Source organism: Rhinopithecus roxellana, chromosome 13 (assembly GCF_007565055.1).
Source record: "Rhinopithecus roxellana isolate Shanxi Qingling chromosome 13, ASM756505v1, whole genome shotgun sequence".
Lineage (NCBI taxonomy): Eukaryota > Metazoa > Chordata > Mammalia > Primates > Cercopithecidae > Rhinopithecus > Rhinopithecus roxellana.
Window position 1 is genome coordinate 120,031,148 of NC_044561.1, and position 20,976 is coordinate 120,052,123.

Genomic DNA, 20,976 nt, shown 5'->3' on the forward strand with positions numbered 1-20,976 from the left:
TGAAGATGACGGTGAAGGGAGCGGCTGGCATTCACTGAGCACTTACTATGTGTGGGTGCTGATTAAAGCCCTTTGTAGTAATTGTGTCTTTAGCTCTTCCCAGGCTCTGGTAGGTTCTATTAGAGGAAATGAAAGAACAGGCACTCAACAAAAGGTGCTTGACAGGCATTTTCACATCCTCTCTGGGGGCTAATTCAGTCTTGAGGGTGAGCAGAACTGATTTTCGTCCACTTTCCAGAGGGAGAGACTGAGGTGTGGAGGGTTAATCCAGCAGTGATGCAGACGGAAGTTGAGGCCATCCAGAAGTCTTGTCTCTGGTTGCCAACCAAGGCTCCCTTTTACCTTGTCCCATGCCCCAAAACACTCTGAGAAGGCAGCTAGGGGCCACTTGTGTCCATCTGGGCACAAGACTCAACGGGGTAAACAGAAAGGGCAGCAAACTTGCCCCAGGAGATGTCTGAGCCCCACCCCTCACCCCTCCCCTAGAGTGGACTCTGTTAGACCCCTGGACTCATTAGCGGATGTTGTGACAAGTTCAAGTTCCTGGAGCCATTCATTAAAAGTGTTCCTGCAGTGGCTCACACCCTGTGGCTGCCCAGGCCTCACTAATCATTCACGACACAGACAGGAGGGTGGTTGTGGGAGTGCTGCCCTGGATGCAGGAGCTCCTGGTGGCCTCACTCAGCCTGAGGAGGGTAGAACACGTTGTTCTGAGAAAAGAAGCTGATTCACGGTGTGACCTTGGGCAGCTCCATCCTCTCTCTTTGCCTCATTCTTCCCAACTGTCCAGCTGGTTCTTTCATCTCCCAACATGGAGCAGGGTGGTGGGGTGCACTGAAAGCTCCCCTCAGGGCCCCTCTACCTCCCTTTTCCGCTGTCATCCTCTCCCACACCTTTGCAGCTGGTGCTAATGGGAGGACTTTCTCCATGTGAAGTGAAACCCTTCCTGAAGGCACTGGGGTGGGACAAACCTTTAAATCCCATCTGGGCTCTTCAGTTTAGTTTTTGTGTGACCAGGGGACCAAGGATCAGTCTCCTAAAAAGGCTGTTATGAGGACCAAGGAAGGCCACTTGTTGTTTCTTGGACACTCGCCATGCTCCCACCCTTCTTTATGTTAGAAGGTTATTCCCAATGATCTGTAAATCACTTCGGGTCTGCCATTTGGAGATAAAGGTAATGATTCCAGGTACCACATATATATGGGCCCCAAAGGGAAAGGAATTTGGAGCACACATGGCAGGCCCAGGGAAAGGACCCAGCCTGGTTAGATGAGAGAGAATACAAGAGAAATCCTCTACCAAGGCTAAGAAGCACATCCAGGTCCATGCAAAGGGACCTTTGCACTTGCTGTTCCCTATGCCTGGAATGTTCTTCCTTTATAGAGGCTCAGGGCTTGCTCCTTCACCTTCTTCAGGTCTTTGCTCAGATGTCGCCTCCTTTTGATTTGTGTTCCAATGCTCCCTTTTCCAGGACACCTTTCGGACTCTACAACTGCACTACCTTCATCCCCAACTCCCTCCCTACCCTGCTTTTGTTCTCCATAGCAGTTATCATCACGGGACCTACTGTCAGAGGCGTCTGAACCAGAGCAATTCCATCTTGAACAGGGGCTGGGGAAAATGAGGCTGAGACCTGCTGGGCTGCATTCCCAGGAGGTTAGGCAGCCTAAGACACAGAATGAGATAGGAGGTCAGCAGGACTGGTTTCACAAGATACAGGTCACAAAGATCCAACTCATGACACAGGACACAGCAAAGAAGCCAGCCAAAACCAAGATGGCAAGGAAAGCGACCTCTAGTTGTCCTCACTGCTCATTATATGCTAATTCTAATGCATTAGCATGCTAAAAGACACTCCCACCAATGTCATGACAGTTTATCAACGCCATGGCAGCATCCAGAAGTTACCCTATATGGTCTAAAAAGGGGAGGAACCCTCAGTTCCAGGAACTTCCCACCCATTTCCCAGAAAACTCATGAATAACCCACCCCTTGTTTAGCAGATGATCGAAAATAACCACAAGGATGCTCAGTTGAGCAGCCCATGCCACTGCTCTGCCTGTGCAGTAGCCATTCTTTTGTTTTTTTTCACTTCTCTAATAAATTCACTTTACTCTGTGAACTCACCCCTAATTCTTACTTGCACAAGATCCAAGGACCCTCTCTTGGGGTCTGGATTGGGACCCCTTTCTGGTAACAATACTATAGATCTTGCTTATTTATCCCTCTCTAGAATGTCAGCTGCGTAGCTGAAAGGATTTGTGATGGTCTGGTTCACTGTGACTGTCTGCCACGTCCCCCTAGAATAGTAGCTGGTACCTAGCAGGCGCCCAGTTGAAATTGTTTGACTGATTGTATTAGTCACTTGTGGGTAGCACCTGGCACACAGGGAACATTGAGGAAATATCCCTTTTGATTCCATAATCATTCAGGACACAGGGATTAAGCACCTGTTGTGCAACAGGTACTGGGGTGCATTGGTGGACAAGATGGACAAGGTCCCTATTAATCTCTCACTATTTGGAGGTCACCTTTTTGGTTGACAGAGTGCCTGGTTTCCCTGGCTCCTCATCACAGCCCCATGAGGCTGGTGGGACCATGGGACAGATGAGAAAACCGAGGCTGGCAAGGGAAGTGCCTGGCTTTCACTTGCAGGGAAGTTCTTGGCCAAACTCGGCTCTGTCCTGGATCATCCGAGCCCACATTCTGTGCTCCCACTTGTCCTGGGCCCTGGGCTCTGCTCCAACCTTGACAATTTTTTTATTTTTATTTTTTTGAGACAGACTCTGTCACCCAGGCCGGAGTGCAGTAGCACAATCTCGGCTCACTGCAACCTCTGCCTCCCGGGTTCAAGTGATTCTCCTGCCTCAGCCTCCTGAGTATCTGGGATTACAGGTGCCCACCACCATGCCTGGCTAATTTTTGTATTTTTAGTAGAGATGCGGTTTCACCATGTTGGCCAGGATGGTCTCGATCTCCTGACCTTGTGATCGGCCCACCTCGGCCTGCCAAAGTGCTAGGATTACAGGCGTGAGCCACCATGCCTGGCCTGACATTTTCAATTCTCTTATGTTTACCATCATCCCAGCTCCACCTGGGTCCAGCTGGTCCTGCCCCAGGCATCCTGGGAGGGGGCGCAGTTGGGAAACCAGTGAGTGAAGGGGAAGCTGGTCCTGGGGGAAGCCATCCCTGCTGGAAAGGCCCAGCCTGTTTCCAAGCCCTTTTTGACAATGCGCCTCCACGCTCACAGTCCCTCACTTCTCAGGCATCTGAGAATTTGGGATTTTGGCCAAGAATAAGAATGACAAGGGAACCCTCACTGAGATTTTTCTCTGAATAAGCATTATCTCAGTTAATCCCACAGCCCCTAGGAGATGAGCTTTATTCCATTTTATAGGGGAGGAAATGGAGGCTCAGAGAACCCAGTAACCCACACAGTGAGTAAAAGGAGGATGTCAAGAGGATTCAAGAACAAACCTCATCCCCTATAATGCCCTTCCAGACCCCAGAGCCAAGAGCTCATTTGTAAGGCAAGTAACACCACTACCACTACTACTAACGATAGCAAACACTGACCCAGCACCTGTTCTGGGCCAGGTACACCCCTAAGTACTCTGGGCATATGAACCCATCATCACAACATTCCTATGAGGTAGGCCCGATCAGTATTCTCATTTTACAGAAGAGGAGACTGAGGCACAGAGAGGCTAAGTAACTTGCCCAAGGTCACACAGCCAGGAAGTGGGAGAGCAAAGCTGGAGTCCAGGAAGGCTGGTGCTAGGGTTCATGCTCTCATGGTGCTGTCCCTCCTCCTCCACCCCCAGGAGGTGATTCTGGGGACATACCACCCCAGGTGAGGCAGGCTCCTTCTCCAGGAAGGGGAAGCCAAGGTCTGGAGAAGTACAGGTTCCACAGCAAGAAAAAAGTCAAAAGCAGGAAGCAGTTGATGTGTGGTTTAGTGGGGGTGAGAATGTCCTCGGAACAGGCCTCAGTCTCCCCTATCAACCCCAATGAAAGGTGAGAGCCGAGCCTTGGCAGGGCTCCCCAGGCCTGGACGTCCCATGATTCTGATCCCAGACCCTGGCAGAGCAGGACTGGCTGCCCAGTGAGCTGCCCACACTTGCAGTGGGGCACTCTGCAGTGTAAAATGCCCAACTCAGGCACCATGAGAAGTTTTGCTGACTGGTTCCAGCCCTTTCCGGAGAAGTCTGAGTGGGGCTGCAGGCTGGGGCAGGGATTGGTTAATAAGAGGAGCTGGAGGAATGTTCCTTTGCTCTGCTCCTCACCCCTAAGCCCCTAGAGCCAGCGCTTTCAGCTTGTCAAGAGAGAAAGGTGCGGGAGGCATGGTAAAACGCAGGGCAGAAGCAGGGCTGTGGGTGGCGGCAAACAAGGGCCTCTTTTGTTATTTCGCTAGCAAGGGAAAGGCGGCTGTCCTGACTGCTGCGGACAGAGGAGCCGTCAGCTCCGTCCAGTGAAGCCTGGAGCTGGCCTCTGAGAGGCCCTGAGGGCAGGAGTGCCTTTCTCCTGCCTGGAACGCCCCCCATTTCCAAATTCTCTCCTTCCTGCCGGGCCCTCTGCTTCCAGGCTGTGTGCTCATAGGCTAGCATGCCCCTCTTTAGGCCTCAGTTTCCTCATCAGCAAAATGGAACTCTGGACCATGCCTGCCTCCGCATGTCAGACAGATCAAAGGAATGAATGCATTTGGGGCAGGGGTTCTCAGCCGTGGCACTGCTGACATTTGGGGTCTGAGGATTCTCTGTGGGTGGCTGTCCTGTGCATGGAAGGGTGTTTAGCAGCATCCCTGGCCTCTACCCATCAGCTGCCAGTAGCACCCTACTCCCACTGTGAGAATCAAAATTGCCTCCAGACATTGCCACATGTCTCCTGGGAGCAAATTAGCTGAAAGACTCACTGATTTAAAGCATATCCTCTAAGGACTGAGACACAGTAGGTGCTTTGTCCCTGAAGCTAGCCAACTTTTTATTTTTTAGCTCTTTACAAGCATCGGCTATTATTATTATACCCATTTTACAGATGAAGAAACTGAGGCACAAAGAGGTTAAGTAACTGGTCCAAGGTCACACAGTTGGTTAAAAAGCCAGGACTGGGGCCAGGGGTGGTGGCTCATGCCTGTAATCCTAGCACTTTGGGATGTCAAGTGGGGGACGGATCACCTGAGGTCAAGAGTACGAGACCAGTCTGGCCAACATGGTGAAACCCCGTCTCTACTAAAAATACAAAAATTAGCCTGGCGTGGTGGTGGGTGCCTGTAATCCCATCTACTTGGGAGGCTGAGGCAGGAGAATTGCTTGAACCCGGGAGGCGGAGGTTGCAGTGAACTGCACTCCAGCCTGGGCAACAGAGCGAGACTGTGTCTCAAAAAAAAAAAAAAGCCAGGGTTGGAACCAAGCAACCGAACCCAAGCTCCTACCCACCACTGCCTGATCACTTGTGTTAGTTCTTGTCTCCATAAACTCCAATCTTCAGAAAGCCCCTGAGACTTCCAAACTTTCACTCCAGTGTCTGGATGACGTCACCATCCTCTGGGAAGCCTGTCTTGATGTCCCACCTTCCCCATCCAGCACAACTGCTCCCTTCCCTGCTGGCCTCCACTGAACCACAAAGGAGTGTGGGTTTTCAACAAGGCAGACCTAGGCTCAAGCGCCAACCTGACTACTCTGTCAATGGCTATGAGACGCTGGGCAAATGGCTTAATCTCTCTGAGCCTCAACCTCCTCATCTGTAAAATGGGTCCATCACCCCTGGGTCATACTGCATGGCTGAGAACACAGACCCTGGAGCCAGAATGGTGAGGTCTGAATCTTACCTCAGCCACTTCCCAGCTGTGGGAATTCGGGCAAGTGACGGAACTCAGTTTCCGTTACTTGCCCGAATTCCCACAGTTTCTTTTATGTTTACCATCATCCCAGCTCCACCTGGGTCCTCAGTTTCTTCATCTGCAAATGTGGATAATAACAATAACAGCCCACAGAGCCACAATGAACATAAAAAAGCTCACCAGCATATCATGAATGCTTAGAACCATGCCTGGCACTTAGTAGATGCTAGAGAGGTGCTGGCTGTGGCTCTTTTGAAGTCTCCTCGGGGGACAGAGGAGAGTGCAAGAATAAGGCATGTGATGTGGCCCAGGAAATCAACAAAGCTGAGGTCACATCCTACAACCTCCCAGGTATCGGCACTTTCCTGTAGGGGAGCTGAGTACAGTGGAAATCAAAGTCCTCTGTCTGCGAAGAGGGCTGGTAAGGTCCCGCAGGAGAGTAGAGCTAAAAGGGTGGGGAAGGGACTTCGCCAGGCTGACTGGCAAGGTAGGGGCTTCCCGGCCTCCCCGGCTCTGCTCCAATGTCTTTTTCTAGCTGGGGCTGACTGTTGTGTTCTGCCTATGGGTGCTCCACCAGCACCACAGGCACCTTCCCATGGCTGTCCCTCATCATATGAGTTCCAAGGACAAGCAGACACAGCAGAGAGCCTGGACTCTCTGCAGATAATAGCAACAGCAGCAATCCTTTATTAAGCACCTACTATGTGTCAGCACCTTTGAGTCTTCCCAGCAGGTGAGTATCATTATGCCCACTTTGCAGATGAAGAAATTGAGGCTCAGGGGAGGGAAATGACTTGCCAGGAAGTGGTGTGACCTCATGTGGCTCTTCCAAAGTCTCCGGTGCATCTCAGCTGAAGACAGCAGTTTGGACACACGTGTCTGACTTGTTCTAGGCCGTGGCCAGGTCTGCCCCTAGCTAGGGTGCTGACTTCATGTCTTCAAGGTCTGGCGGTGTCAGAGAATTCTGCTCATCAGTCCAGAGGGCACTGTCCTGTTGAGTTGGGTCAGGAAACACGATCTTGCTCTCTGCTGCATCACTGGAAGTCACGCCAGCCTGTTTACACAACTGGCAGGAGCTCCGGGAAAGTGGAAAGTTGGCTGGACCTCAGAGGAATTGTTGTGGGATCAGCGGGTCTATGTGCCCACTTGAGGGATGGGGCAATGGGTCAAACCATGTAGGGAGAGCATAGAGGGACACAGATGAGGGATCTTGGTCCACTAGGCTTGGAGAGGTTAGCAAAGTCTCTCTAGTCCCCTTCTGGGCCTCAGTCTTCCCAGCTCAAAATAGAAAGGGCTGGAAACCCTGATTCCTGCTCGAATGTTACGCAAACTGGGAGGCAGTCTGGGGTTTTAGACCCTGTACAGGTTCTGATTTCAGAACCTGTGTTCAAATCCAAATTCATGGAATGAATACTTTTTTACTGAGCACCTACTATATGTCAGGCACTAATCAGGGTACAGGGCTGCTGTAGAGCACACCATAGACATAAACCTGCTCTGAGGTCACTCACAGTCAAGGGGGAGAGGAAGTCGCTAGACAAAGAAATGATCGTTTCAGACCAGGATGAATGCCATGAAGGAAACAACACAGCAAGCTGTTTTAAAGAGCAATTTGTGGGATGAAGAGGGCAGGTGTGCTTGAGAAGCAGGAATCAAGGAGGACTCCTAGGAGGAGGTATCATTGCAGCCGAGACCTAAATGACCAGAAGCACCCAGCTGTGGAAGATCTGGGGCAAGAGTGGTCCAGGGAAGAAAGTGCAAAGGGCCTGAGGCAGGAGCGAGCCTGGCAGCTTTGAAGAACCAAAAGAAGGCCCCTGAGGCTGGGACACAGTGAGAAAAGAGAAGGGCATGGGAAGCTGTAAAATCATGTTTTCTAATTTCTATATTTGAGGCTCTGAGACCCCGGAGGGACTGCCCCTTCCCAGGGCTAGCACATTCCTAGAAATAACGAACTACTAGCCTACAAGCGTTCCTTCATACGCGAAACAACCAGTCCAGACCCCATACTCCCTACCACCTCTTTTTGAGGGCTCTCACATGAATCCACCTGCCGTAATCACCCCAGAGCCAGGTACAAGACAACTAGGGGAAGCCCCTATGCCCCAGAGCCACTGAAATGATTCAAACTAACTAGCCAATCCTAAACCTGCCCACCCTGCCTTGCCCGAACATATGGCCCACAGTAAAGGCTCATGCCCATGTTTCCTCTTATTCCCCTGCCTCCCAACGGACGCTGCTGCTTCCCTGTGTGGCCCTGTGTGGCCTGGTATGCCTCCTGCTTCTAGGGCCGTGTGAGTAGAAAAACTTTAATGATGTTGATTCCTGTGTCTGTGTGTTTATCATACCTGATTAAAACAAATTTCATTACCATTAAAACAGACACAAGGGGACAGGTGGGCAGCAGCTGGATGACCCAGGGCCCTGGGGCCACAGCTGTGAACGTGCGTGTCATTTTAAATTCTACTCACCAGCTGGGGACCTTGGGGTACAACACTGCACTGTGCTGACCTTTGGTTGCCTCCTCATAGGCCTCCCTTGTCTGGATGTTCTAAGCATTGGCTGCAATGTATGTGAAGTACTCAGCACAACACCTGGCGCTTAGTAGGTTCTCAGTCTATGGTTGCTTTTGCCAGTTTCTGCCCTCCTGGGTCGCTGTGCACTGGAAGTCTGCATCTAAAGAGTTGGGAAGATGAACTCCTTGCCCTCAGGACTCTTCCTGCTCCTGGCCTCTTGCTCTTCCCATTATCCAGGAGCACCCTTCTTTCCTCTCTTCATCTCACCACGTCCAGTCCAAGTGCAAAGCCAGTCAGAGACAAGAAGCCTTCCCAGCTAGCCAGCCTGACCCCAGAGCTTTATGGTGAGTCGCAGCCTGTCCCTGTCCCTGGATTAAGGAGCAGTAAGAAAGCCAGAGTGGTGGGAGCAGAGGGCGTGAGAGGTGGAGTGGGGTTGGAAGATGGGATCAGCAAGGAAATGGGGACCAGAGCTCCTAATAAACACAGAGTAAACATGAACTGTCCTTACCCTTTTTGAGAGCTAGCTATGATCTGAATAGAAATAAGTGAGCTTGACCTCTGACCCCTCTCACTTGTCATCTAGAAGTTAGCCATCAGAGATGAAATGAAATGTCTTTAGCATAAAACATTGATGAGGCCAGATACGGTTGCTCGTGCCTCTAATCCCAGAATTCTAGGAGGCTGAGGGGGCAGATAGCTTGAGCCCAGGAGTTTGAGACCCGTTGAATGGCATCACTCCATCTCTACAAAAAATACAAAAATGAGCCAGGCGTAGTGATGTATGCGTGTAGTCCCAGCCACTTGGGAGGCTGATGTGAGAGGATCACTTGAGCCCAGGAGGCAGAAGCTGCAGTGAGCCGGGATCACGCCACTGCACGCCAGCCTGGGCGACAGAGAAAGACCCTGTCTCAACAATAATTAATTAATCAATTAGAATAAAAACATTGATGACCGATGCCTGAGACAAGGTACTCCCTGGAGAAGGGGATGGAAGTGCTCATCCCTGCCCTGCCCCTCACTGAAGCCTTTGGAAAATTAACTTCCTTTTCTGGGCCTCAGTTTCCTTTTTGTGGGGGTTAAACTAGAATGCTCACCAGCTCTGAAATGTTACGATGGCAACTGTAACAATAATAGCTGACAGTTACTGAGTGCTAGCTACATACAAGTCAGCACTCTACTAAGTGCCTCAAACATATGAACCCATTTCCTCCCCACAACACTATGAGGTTGAAAAATGATCAGACCCAATCTCCAGATGAGAAAACTGAGGCACGGGACTGACAATTTCAACACAGTCCTTCGCACCAAATGCTACCAGCATCTCCTTTTCTTTTTCCAAATCAGTTTCAAAGATCCCACCCAGAAAAGCATGTGTAAAGGTTAAATTGCCAAAAAATAAAATAAAATTTACATGTCCTCTGAGACACGTTTTGCATCTATGAACTTATTTATTCATTGTAAAATCCTGTGAGGAAAAGACTGTGGACATTTCCATCTTTCAGCTGGGAAACTGGGTTCAGAGAGGTGAAGACACTCTTCCTGCATCACACAGCTCATCAGGGCAGAGGCCAGGGATGAATTCGTATCCAAATGAACCAAAAGCCTGGAACCTTTTTGACGAAGCCAGGCTCTCTCCTGAACACCAGGGTTTGCACCCCAGGAACACGGGGTCCACATGATGGGACACATCTGGGAATTATGGGCAATAGATGTATCAAAATTGAGAGGCAGACAAGGGGCTAAACTTCCCAACCGCTCCTAGGAGAACCAGTCTGGTGGGGTGGTTTTGCCATGTATTCATCTTTTCTTGCTGCTCTAACAAATGACCCCAAATGGAATGGCTTAAGAAACACAAATGTATTCTTTTAGAGTTTTGGAGGCCAGAATTCTGAAATCATTTTCACTAGGCTAAAGTCAAGGTGTCGGCCAGGCTGGTTCCTCCTGGAAGCGCCAGGAGAGAGAATCCATTCCTTGCCTGTTCCAGCTTCTGGAGACCACCTGCATTCCTTAGCTCACAGCCCCACATCACATTGCTTTTTCTCCCTCTGCTTCCATCATGCTATTACCTTCTGACTCCAAATTCTCCTGCCTGCCTCTCAGAAAGCCCCTTGTGGATCACATCAGGTCCACCTGGATACTGCACGATCATCTCCCTGTTTCAAGATCCTTTACCTAATCACATCTGCAAAGCCCTTTTTTTCCATAGAAAGTAACATTCAGTGGTTCAGGGGATTCGGACACCGACATCTTTGGTGGGTCACTGTTCAGCTGGCCACGTGCCACAGACTTCCTTTACTTAACAGCTCACCAAGCTTCATGGTGGCAAGAAGGCCATCTGTGTACAGATGAGGAAACTGAGGAGCTGGGCCTGTGAGTCAACTTCAGCATCCCCAGACAAGGCACATTTCCAGGCTATGGGTCCAATATTTCTTGAAACATAAAAAGCCAACTCCAGAAGACTTTGGGTGGAACAGTGAGGTTACCTCCCTTCTAATCCCTCTCATTATTTCTAAAGCAAAGTCTCAGTTTGGTACTAGTTTGTCTTTAATGCCTCACTTGATGATATCCCTCCCTTTGCAACAAAGAGAGGGCAGGTCGCAGGCCCACAGCTTCAACCAGGCAGTATGTACCCAGTATTAATCAGCATTAAATATTTACCTATTTATTCTTAGTTTTCTTCTCCTAATCATCCATGATGATCCTGGTTTTCCATATCTGATACCCACATAAAATCTTTTTTTTTTCTTTTTTTTTTTTTTTTGAGACGGAGTCTCGCTCTGTCGCCCAAACTGGAGTGCAGTGGCTGGATCTCAGCTCACTGCAAGCTCCGCCTTTCGGGTTCACGCCATTCTCCTGCCTCAGCCTCCCCAGTAGCTGGGACTATAGGCGCCCACCACCTCGCCTGGCTAGTTTTTTGTATTTTTTAGTAGAGACGGGGTTTCACATAGTTAGCCAGGATGGTCTTGATCTCCTGACCTCGTGATCCGCCTGTCTCAGCCTCCCAAAGTGCTGGGATTACAGGCTTGAGCTACCGCGCCCGGCCCGCATAAAATCTTTTAAAGTCATTGCATTTAAGTTTTTTTTTTAAAGGTGAGGGCAGTAAGACATTAATGTAAAAAGAATAAATAACAGGAATGTAATTAAGTAAATAATATTGAGTGGTGAGGGACTCTGGCAAAAATTATGTGAATGGTATTTGGATGATGGAAAGCAAACCAGACTCACTCCATTCCGGGGTGCATGTGGGAAAACTCCCTGTCTGAGCTCCCTGAGGCTCAAATGAGATGACAGAAGTTAAAAGCAGCAGGCAGTGTCTGGCCAGAGAAGGTGCTCAATCCGCAGAGCTGGACTTACAGTTTTTTTCTGGAAAACCTCTACTGGGGAAAACTCAAGGGCCTCTCTGAACCCTGGCCACCCTCACTTCCAAAATCCAGGACCAAGAGAGAAGGAGGAGGAGTGACCGAAGTAGTGTTTAGTAGCTGCGTGACCTTGGGAATTTAACCTTTCTGTGCCTCACCTTCCTCATCTCTAAAAATGGGGATAATTATTGTTTGAACCTCCTACATCTGATGTGAAGAGTAAGTGAGTTGAAATTTGAGACGCATGTAAAACAGCATTTGGTAAATGTGAGAAAAATGTGTGGCTACTGCTCTAATTATAAACTCCCACTATATGCTGGGCACTGCTCTGGACACCTCCTGTATCTTCCCCCAATTCTCGTAACAGAATGAGAGGGTGTGAGTCCTCCCCACTTCGCAAATGAGACTCAGGCTCAGAAAATCAAGGTCTCCAGCCCAGGTTCCCCTCTTTCATGGTTTCAGAGCCATGACACAAATCCAGGTCTTCTCAACTCTAACGTCCATGTTCCCTCCATCATTTAACCTATCTGAGCCTCAATTTCATCATCTGCAAAATGGGAGAACTGAAACATATTTTCAGCATTACATAAAAAACTAAGAATTTATAGTACAGGCACAATGTATTAACTCATTGAGGCCAGAAAATAACTGAGAAGGAATATAACATTATGGCTCTGTTATAAATGAAGAAACTAAGGCCAGAAATATAAAATGACTTGCCCAGCAAGTATGTGGAATGCGAATGCAGTTCTGATTCCAAAGCCTTAAAACTGGGAATGAAAGGACCATCTTCCTGGTCATCTACCTGCCCACAAATTAGGCAAACGCAAGAAACGGGGCCTCTGGCCTTACAGGTGTACTACCATCCCCCCAAAAGATCCCTACCCCAGCAAGTCTGTTGTTGGCCAACGTGACATCTTTGTGCAAATTAGAATAAAAGGCCCTTCCTCAGGTGGAACCAAGCTTTGCACCAGGATGCACAGCTTGGCATGTGGAATGCAGGTTGGTTCAGCCTCACTTGCCTCCTCAAGCACCTTGTGCAGTGCACAACCTGTACAACACTCTGCAGCAGCCTTGCCAAGAACATCCCTAAACTCTTCCTTCTTAGAGCATCTTTAGAACCACCTGTGAGTCCCCAGTGTTAAGAACTCCTCTTGGACAGGTGGTCAGTATCATTTAATTTGCTCTCAGGGGGCATAAGGCAAGAAAGGGGGCAAGGCTTTTCTGCAAACGTGGGGCTGGAGCTTATTTGCAAGCCTGTTTTATTAATAACAGTCCCATCTGTGTCCGCTAGCTAAGATCGCTCCCCAAACCTCTAACTCCCAGGATGGCCATTCTTGGAAAACGTTGATGTAGTCCCTGGAGTAGCATCCCCACTTCCTGAGCCCCCAGCACTCTTCATAGCAAGAGCTAGGATCCCCAGTGTTGCTGGAAGTGGCAGCCATGCATTCCAGAGCTCATCCCACTCCTTTTCACCCCTGCTGACAGCATTTCTGAGCCAGAGGACATAATGTAAGAATTGTTCCCTTTCAGCGCTGCTCTGCAGATTGACTCCAGCCTTCCCAAAGACAAGCTCACCAGTCACCAGGGCAGGTGCATGAGGACCAATCCTCTCGACTACACAGACTCCTAGAACAGCAAAGCAGCAGTGGATAGGAGACGTCATCAAGCTGGAAACCCAGGCCCCAAAGAGGGGTTGTCTCCTACTCCACACTGCCTGGTAAGTGACAAATGACCAAGCACCTCCAACTTCTTTCCTGATCTGATATCTGCAATTTTGCAATTTGTTAGTAACCCATGTGTACAATACAGTCTGCATTCGTGGCACCAGAATATCCATGTGGAAGAGGCTAAGTGGCAATCTGATGTTGGAGTGGACGCTGAGGATGCCTGTCTTGAACTGCCCAGCAAGCATGTTTTGAAGTTAGTCCACCAGCCTCTGTCTGAGGAGGCTCTCACAGGGAGTGACTGGTTAAGATGACCAGAATTGTCTTGAAGCTCCGTGTGCATAGCAAACCTACTGTGCTTGCTTTAACCCATTTCCCGTTTTGCCCCGAGAATACTGCACTGGCAGTGAGCTGCACATTTTTTTTTTTTTCTAAATGGGAAATGGGTTAAATATATGTCCCAGATCAATAAAGACAGTGGTGTTTTCTAAGGATACTTTTTATTCACATTGTATATTAGATTGAGAAACACGTCTGTTCTTAATGTCAGAGAATCTAATAATGATAGTCATATAAATATTGTTATATGGGAGAGGGGGCTTCAGGCATGCCAATAGAAATTTTGAGGGAGGCTAAGGTCCTCCAAAGAGCCAGACCTGCCTCCTGGGAGGAGGCCCTGGTTCATCAACCACTTAAAGAGGCAGTGACATCTAGAGCCATATAAAGGGTCCCCACAAGGGAACTGTAGGGAACAAAGGAGTGGTTTGTATTGAATTATCACTAAGAAGAGCATGTAAGGCACAGCAGTTAGAAAGAAGTACAGACTCTTGCCTGTAATCCCAGCGCTTTAGGAGGCCGAGGCTGGTGGATCGCTTGAGTCTAGGAGTTTGAGACCAGCCTGGGTGACATAGTGAAACCCCATCTCTACTAAAAATATAAAAATTAGCCAGGTGTGGTGGCAGGAGCTGGTAGTCCCAGCCTTCTAGGAGGCTGAGACAGGAGGATGGCTTAAGCCTGGGAGGTGGAGATTGCAGTGAGCCGAGACTGTGCCACTGCACTCCAGCTTGGGTGACAGAGCAAGACCCTATCTCACACACACACACACACACACACACACACACAAAGTACAGACTCAACATGCTGGTTTTGTAGCACCTATGTGCCCTTAGGCAAGTCACCTAACCCTGCTGAGCTTCTGTTTCTTCACCTGTCAAATAGGGATGCAAATAACAGCTACCTCTCTGGTTGTTGTGGGCCTTACATGGGACAAGCCTGACAAGCTCCTAGCATGGCCCCTAGCACATTGTAAGAGCTAAGCATTCAATAAAACACTTTCCTCATCAGGCTTAGCACCATCATGGGGGGTTACATCCCAGGGGCTCTCCCTGTTATCTCTCCCTGCCTTCCATTCAATTGTGCATGTTGGGGTTCAGACAGGAAGAGGATACTTTGTGAAGCTCAAGCTTCAGAGCCTCTCCCAAGCCTTGTGCTGAATCTTGTATTTGTAAATCTGTATTCATTTTCTTAAAGAGACCCCCTCAAGTCTATGCTCCAGGCCCCATAACCCTTGGATCTGCTCCTGGGCTCATGCTCTTGCTAGAGAACAGAGCAGAGAGAAGCTATCGTGACCCCTGCTGAGAATAGAGACTCCGTGTTTTGTCTCTTCTTGCCAGAGGGCTCTGCCTAGGGCCTTGCAGACAGCAACCAGTCAAGGCTCAGCCAGCTACACTTACACCAAAGATGTTTCACAAAGCCTTACTCAACCTCTCACATCAATCCCAGAAGCTAGCGGTGTAATTGCTCCAGTTTATGGGGAAGCAAAACCCAAAGAGGAAAAGAGATTGGTCCAGGATGTTAAGATCCACAGGTCAGAAAGTGGCCTGGGGTGGGCTGGTTTTTGAAAAGGTGACCTCATCTTTATTCCATCATTTATTGTGTTTTTCTCTTCCATGTCGAGAAAGTCTAATAGCTTAGATAATTCCACACTATTGAACTTGCTATGTGTTAGCCCTGGGTCTCCTTGGAACCACCTGGTGTCATCTTCTTACTGCATGTGCCCACGGAGAGCTCCTTCTTCCAGGAGAACCTCCCTGGTCTCAGCTGATCAGTGCTGGGTAATGCACCCTAAATTACACCTTCTCTTTACTTTTATTTTTGTGAACATTTAATATCTCACTGAGAGATGGTGAAGCAACTCCCTGGAGGTAGAAGCCTTATGTTACAAGCCCAGTGCCCTCTCATGATGCCCTGGCTGGGGTGGGCACAGGTGAAGGACCCAAAAGGGACCTGTGATACCATCTTCTTCCAGCCCCTACTAGTGTTGATTTCAGTTATGACTCCTGACCTCCACCTGCGGTCTTTGATCTTATAGGTGCTACTTCCTTAGGGAGACTGAAAACAGCTAGGGTTCTGGATTCCAACAAGCTGGGGACTGAATACCGACACAGTCAGTTGCTGTGTGACTCTGAGCAAGTCACTTTCTCTCTCTGAGCCTTGGTTTTCTCCTCTGGAAAATGGGTCAAATAATCTTTCCCCTCTGAGAGGCACTGAAATGATTAAATAAAGTTATGAGCAAAAGGCAAATCCTCAACCCTAGTAAGCACTCATGAATCTTACCGTCCTCATCATGTAAGGACCTGGTGCAGAAAAAGACCAGCCACTGCTTATTAGACCTTTATTCTGTACCAGGTTTAGTTACAAGAGATTTACATATATTGCTCTATTGGTGGGCATTACCATTTCTCCCATTTTTACACATGAGTAAACTGAAGTTCAGAGAGGTTAAGTGACTTGCCCCAGGTCAAACAGCGTGGCACACAGTAAGTGTTCACTGTGACTGTCAAGTGAAATGTGCAACACAGCACCAAGCACAGAATTAGACCTCAGGAAAGAAAGAATTCTGTTAGACACAGTGGCTCACGCCTGTAATCCCAGCATATGGGAGACCAAGGTGGGAGAATGTCTTGATTCCAGGAGATCGAGACCAGCCTGGACAACATAGCGAGACCCTATCTCTATTTAAAAAAAAAAAAAATTAGCTGGGCATGCACCTGTAGTTCTAGCCACTAGGGAGGCTGCGGAAGGAGGATCGCTTGAGTCCAGAAGTTGGAGGCTGCAGTGAGCTATGATCACACCACCGCACTCCAGCCTGGGTGACAGGCGAGAACCTGTCTCTGAAACAAAATGAAATTATTTCCAAGGAAGTGAGATCCAGACGGCAGAGTGGGACTCAAGCTCTAAGGAGCAGCTGGGAAGAGGGAAGAGGCGTTAGGAGCGTTCACAGCGGTCCGCGGCAGGTACAAGGGAGGGAGGTCGAGGGGGTCTGCTGGAGCCTGTCTACACTGGGACCTCAGCGGTCTCCCAACTTGGAGGCTTGGGAGAAGATCCCGCCTGTGGCGGACCCAGGGCGCACAGGCGGAGGAGGCGTTACCTTGGGCGGGAGGGCGAAGACCACCGGCAGCAGCGCGAGCGGCGTGAACAGCAGCACCAGCAGCCGCCGCGCGCTCCACACCTTCTTGGCCGCTGCCGCTAGCGCCGCCATCAGCGCGATCTCCGGGCGGAGCGGGCTGGCCCGGGACTGCCCCGCCTGGCCCCTGCGCCGGCTTAAAGCCTGGGGGAGGGTCGGGGAGGGGACTGCGCTGGGGAACCCGCCCTCTCCCTGCTCCTCCTGGAAGAAAAGGGTGGTGCCTGCGCCCCTGGGACGGGGTGAAAGAGGCCTGGGAATGTTGGAGAAAGGTAGGCACGAGAACTAGCAACTGGGACCCTAGCCGCAGGGCAGCGTGGCCTTGGATCTCAGCCTCTCGGCTTCCCAGCAATGTGGCCTGAGGCAGCTGGCTTATCCTCGCCTCGCCTCTGTTTACTCGCTTGTGAGATGGCTGAGGATGACAAGGCGAGGATTAAGGTGCGTACTCCTTTTACCTGGGTTCAAATCCTGGCACTGCCACTTACTAACTGCGTGGCCTTGAACAACAGCCTCTGAGCCTGAAAGTGGAGTGTTGATAATAATAGTCTACACCATGGAATACTATGCAGCCACCAAAAAGAAGGACATCATGTTTTTTTGCAGGAACATGGATGGAGCTGGAGGCCATTATCCTCAGCAAACCAACACAGGAACAGAAAACCAAATGCCTCATGTTTTCACTCATAAGGGGGAGCTAAATGATGAGAACACATGGACACATAGAGGGGAGCAACTGACACTGAAGCCTTTCGGAGGCTGGAGGGTGGGAGAAGACAGAGGATCAGGAAAAATAACTAATGGGCACTAGGCTTAATACCTGGATGATGAAATAATCTGTACAACAAATCCCCACGACACAAGTTTACCTATACAACAAACCTGCGCCTGTACCCCTGAACTTAAGATAAAAGTTAAATTTTAAAAAATAGTCTACACCAGACAAGAAGGTTGTTAGGAAGTTTAAATGAGATAACACAGGTAATGTGATGAGTGCAGTGTCTGGCAGAGCATGTGCTCAACGGGAGTTACTGCTGTTGATGAGTTTTTTTTTGAGATGGAGTCTCACTCTGTCACCCAGGCTGGGGTGCAGTGGAGCGATCTCGGCTCCCTGCAACCTCTGCCTCCCAGGTTCAAGCAATTCTTCTGCCTCAGCCTCCTGAGTAGCTGGGATTACAGGCGTGTGCCACCATGTCCAGCTAATTTTTTTTTTTTTTTTTTGTATTTTTAGTAGAGACAGGGTTTCACCATTTTTGACCAGGCTGGTCTTGAACTCCTGGCCTCGTAATCCACCCACCTCAGCCTCCCAGAGTTCTGGGATCACAGGTGTGAGTCACCATACCCAGCTGAGTTATTCTTTTTTTTTTTTTTTAAGCTGGGTGAGTCACTTCTATTCACTTCTATTTACTCTCAGGTAACCATACAGGAGTGCAACTTCTGGGTTGCCCAGTATTTGCAATGCTTAGCTTTTTAAGACACTGTCAACCTGTCTTCCAAAGTGATTGTACTATTTTGCATTTCCATCAACAATGTATGAATCATCCAATTTCTCCACATCTTTGCCAACGTTTGGTGGTGTCAGTTTATTTTATTTTAACCATTCTGACGGGGATGTAGTGATAGCTCATTGTGGTTTTAATTTATATTTCCCTAATGGTTAGTGATGTTTAACATCTTTTCACATGCGAATTTGCCATCTCTATATCCTCTTTGGTGAACTATCTTTCCCTGTCATTTGCCCATTTTCTACTTGTATTATTTGGTTTTTTACTGTTGAGTTTTGAGGGTTCTTTGCAAATTCTAGATGTCAGTCCTTTGTCAGTCATGTTGTTTGCAAATATTTCTCCCCATCTGTAGCTTGTCTTTTCAGTCTCTTAACTATATATCACCAAGCAAACATTTCTAATTTTGATGTAGTTAAATTTATCAAATTGTTCCTTTGGATCATCGGGTTAAGCTCTCTGCATAGCCTTAGATCCCAAAGAGTTTCTCATGTGTTTAGCTTGTTTTGTTCTCACAGAGATGTCCAAAGGAGAGAATACAGTCATGGGTTCTCAGTTTCTGTTTCTGGATGGGCCAGTAAAGCCCCTTCCTCATCCCTCTTTTCCACTCAACACTAGAGACAGAAACTAAAAACCATGGCTTCAGGCTGCTAAAAGCCTAAAACAAGTAAACAAACAAAAAAAGAACAACAACAACAAAATAAGGCAGGTTGGACAAGTTTGTCAGAAGTTTTACAGTTTTGAGGCCGGGCACCGTGGCTCACGCCTGTAATCCCAGCACTTTGGGAGGCTGAGGCGGGCAGATCACGAGGTCAGGAGATGGAGACCATCCTGGCTAACATGGTGAAACCCCGTCTCTACCAAAAATACAAAAAATTAGCCGGGTGTGGTGGCGGGCGCCTGTAGTCCCAGCCACTCGGGAGACTGAGGCAGGAGAATGGCGTGAATCCGGGAGGCGGAGCTTGCAGTGAGCCAAGATAGTGCCACTCACTCCAGCCTGGGTGATAGAGACAGACTCCGTCTCAAAAAAAAAAAAAAAGAAAGAAAGAAAGAAATCGTTTTACAGTTTGGAAACACTGTATTCATTACAAAATAACTTCATTCTCTCCTCCCACAGCCTCTGGAAACCATCATTCTGCTTTCTGTCTCTAAATTTGATTAATCTGGATAACTCATACAAGTGGTATCATGGAATATTTATCCTTTTGTCACTAGCTTTGTGTCCTTAAGGCTCATCCATGTTGTAGCATGTGTCATAATTCCTTTTTAAGGCTGAATAATGTTCCATTGTATGGATATACCATATCGTGTTTATCCATTCATTTGTTGACAGACATTAGGTTGTTTCTACCTTTTGGCTATTGTGAGTAATGCAGCTATAAACATGGGTGTACAAAGAGTATCTGTCTGAATCCCTGCTTTCAGTTCTTTTGGGTATATACCCAGAAGTGGAATTGCTGGATCATAAGGTAATTCTGTGCTTTTTAAAAATTATTATTGAGAAATGGCCATACTGTTTTTCACAAAGGCTGCAGTTTTTTACATTCGCATAAACAGTGCGCAAGGCTTCCGGTTTCACCACATCTTCACCAACACTTATTTTCGGTGATTTTTTAAATAATAGCCATCCTAATAGGTGTGAAGTGGTATCTCATTCTGATTTTGTTGTACGTTTCTCTAATGATTATTGATGTTGAACATCTTTCCATGTGTTTACTGGTCATCTATATCTTGTTTAGAGAAATGTCTATCCAGGGCCTTGGTCCGTTTTTTTAGCGTTTTGTTTTTTTTTGTGATTTGCATGTTTTTTTTTAGTAATTGTTCTAGGTATTACATTGTATGTACATAACTTATAAGTTATAATCCACTGGTATTGCCATTTTACCAATTCCAGTGAAGTATAGAAATCTTACTTCATGCCCCTTTGCCTTACCCAGTTTAAAATACTGCTTTCAATATTTTCTCTACATACATTTTCTAAATATATGGTTCTACCACATCAAAGTTTTAACATTTGCTTCAACTATCAGATATAATTTTTTTTTTTTTTTTTTTTGACGTGGAGTTTTGCTCTTGTTGCCTAGACTGGAATGCAATGGCGCCATCTCAGCTCACTGCAACCTCCGCCTCCTGGGTTCAAGTGATTCTCCTGCCTCAGCCTCCTGAGTAGCTGGGATTACAGGCACCCACCATCATGCCCGGCTAATTTTTTGTACTTTTAGTAGAGACGGGGTTATACCATGTTGGCCAGGCTGGTCTCAAACTCCTGAACTCAGGTGATCAAGCAGCCTAGGCCTCCCAAATTGTTGGGATTATAGGCATGAGCCAGCACACCTGGCCAAGAACTTCCTTGCATCATTCTTTCAAACTAGGTCTGCCAGCAACAAATTCTCTTAGTTTTCCATCATCTGAGAAGGTCTTGATTGCCCCTTGGTTCTTATTTCAGTGGATATAGAATTCTGTTATTTTCTTTCAGTACTTGAGAAATGTTATGTACATACTTTCTGGCCTCCATAGTCTCTGGTGAAAACTCTGATATCATTTGAATTATTTCTTCTCCATAGGTAAGGTTCATTTCTCTTTCTCTTGAAAAAATCTTTTTCAATATTTTTTTTTTGTCTTTTGTTTTGAGAAGT

General features: G+C 48.0%; 1 protein-coding gene across 1 annotated transcript in view; it reads right to left on the reverse strand.

The window, feature by feature from the left end:
- SLC13A3 (solute carrier family 13 member 3) overlaps positions 1 to 16,954 on the reverse strand; it is a 92,632-nt gene extending 75,678 nt beyond the window's left edge. Inside the window, exon 1 of the mRNA XM_010384168.2 lies at positions 16,809 to 16,954. Coding sequence (XP_010382470.1) covers positions 16,809 to 16,919 — 111 coding nt within the window. The 5' untranslated portion in view covers positions 16,920 to 16,954. The remainder of the gene's footprint in view (positions 1 to 16,808) is intronic.
- Positions 16,955 to 20,976: the final 4,022 nt, after the last annotated feature.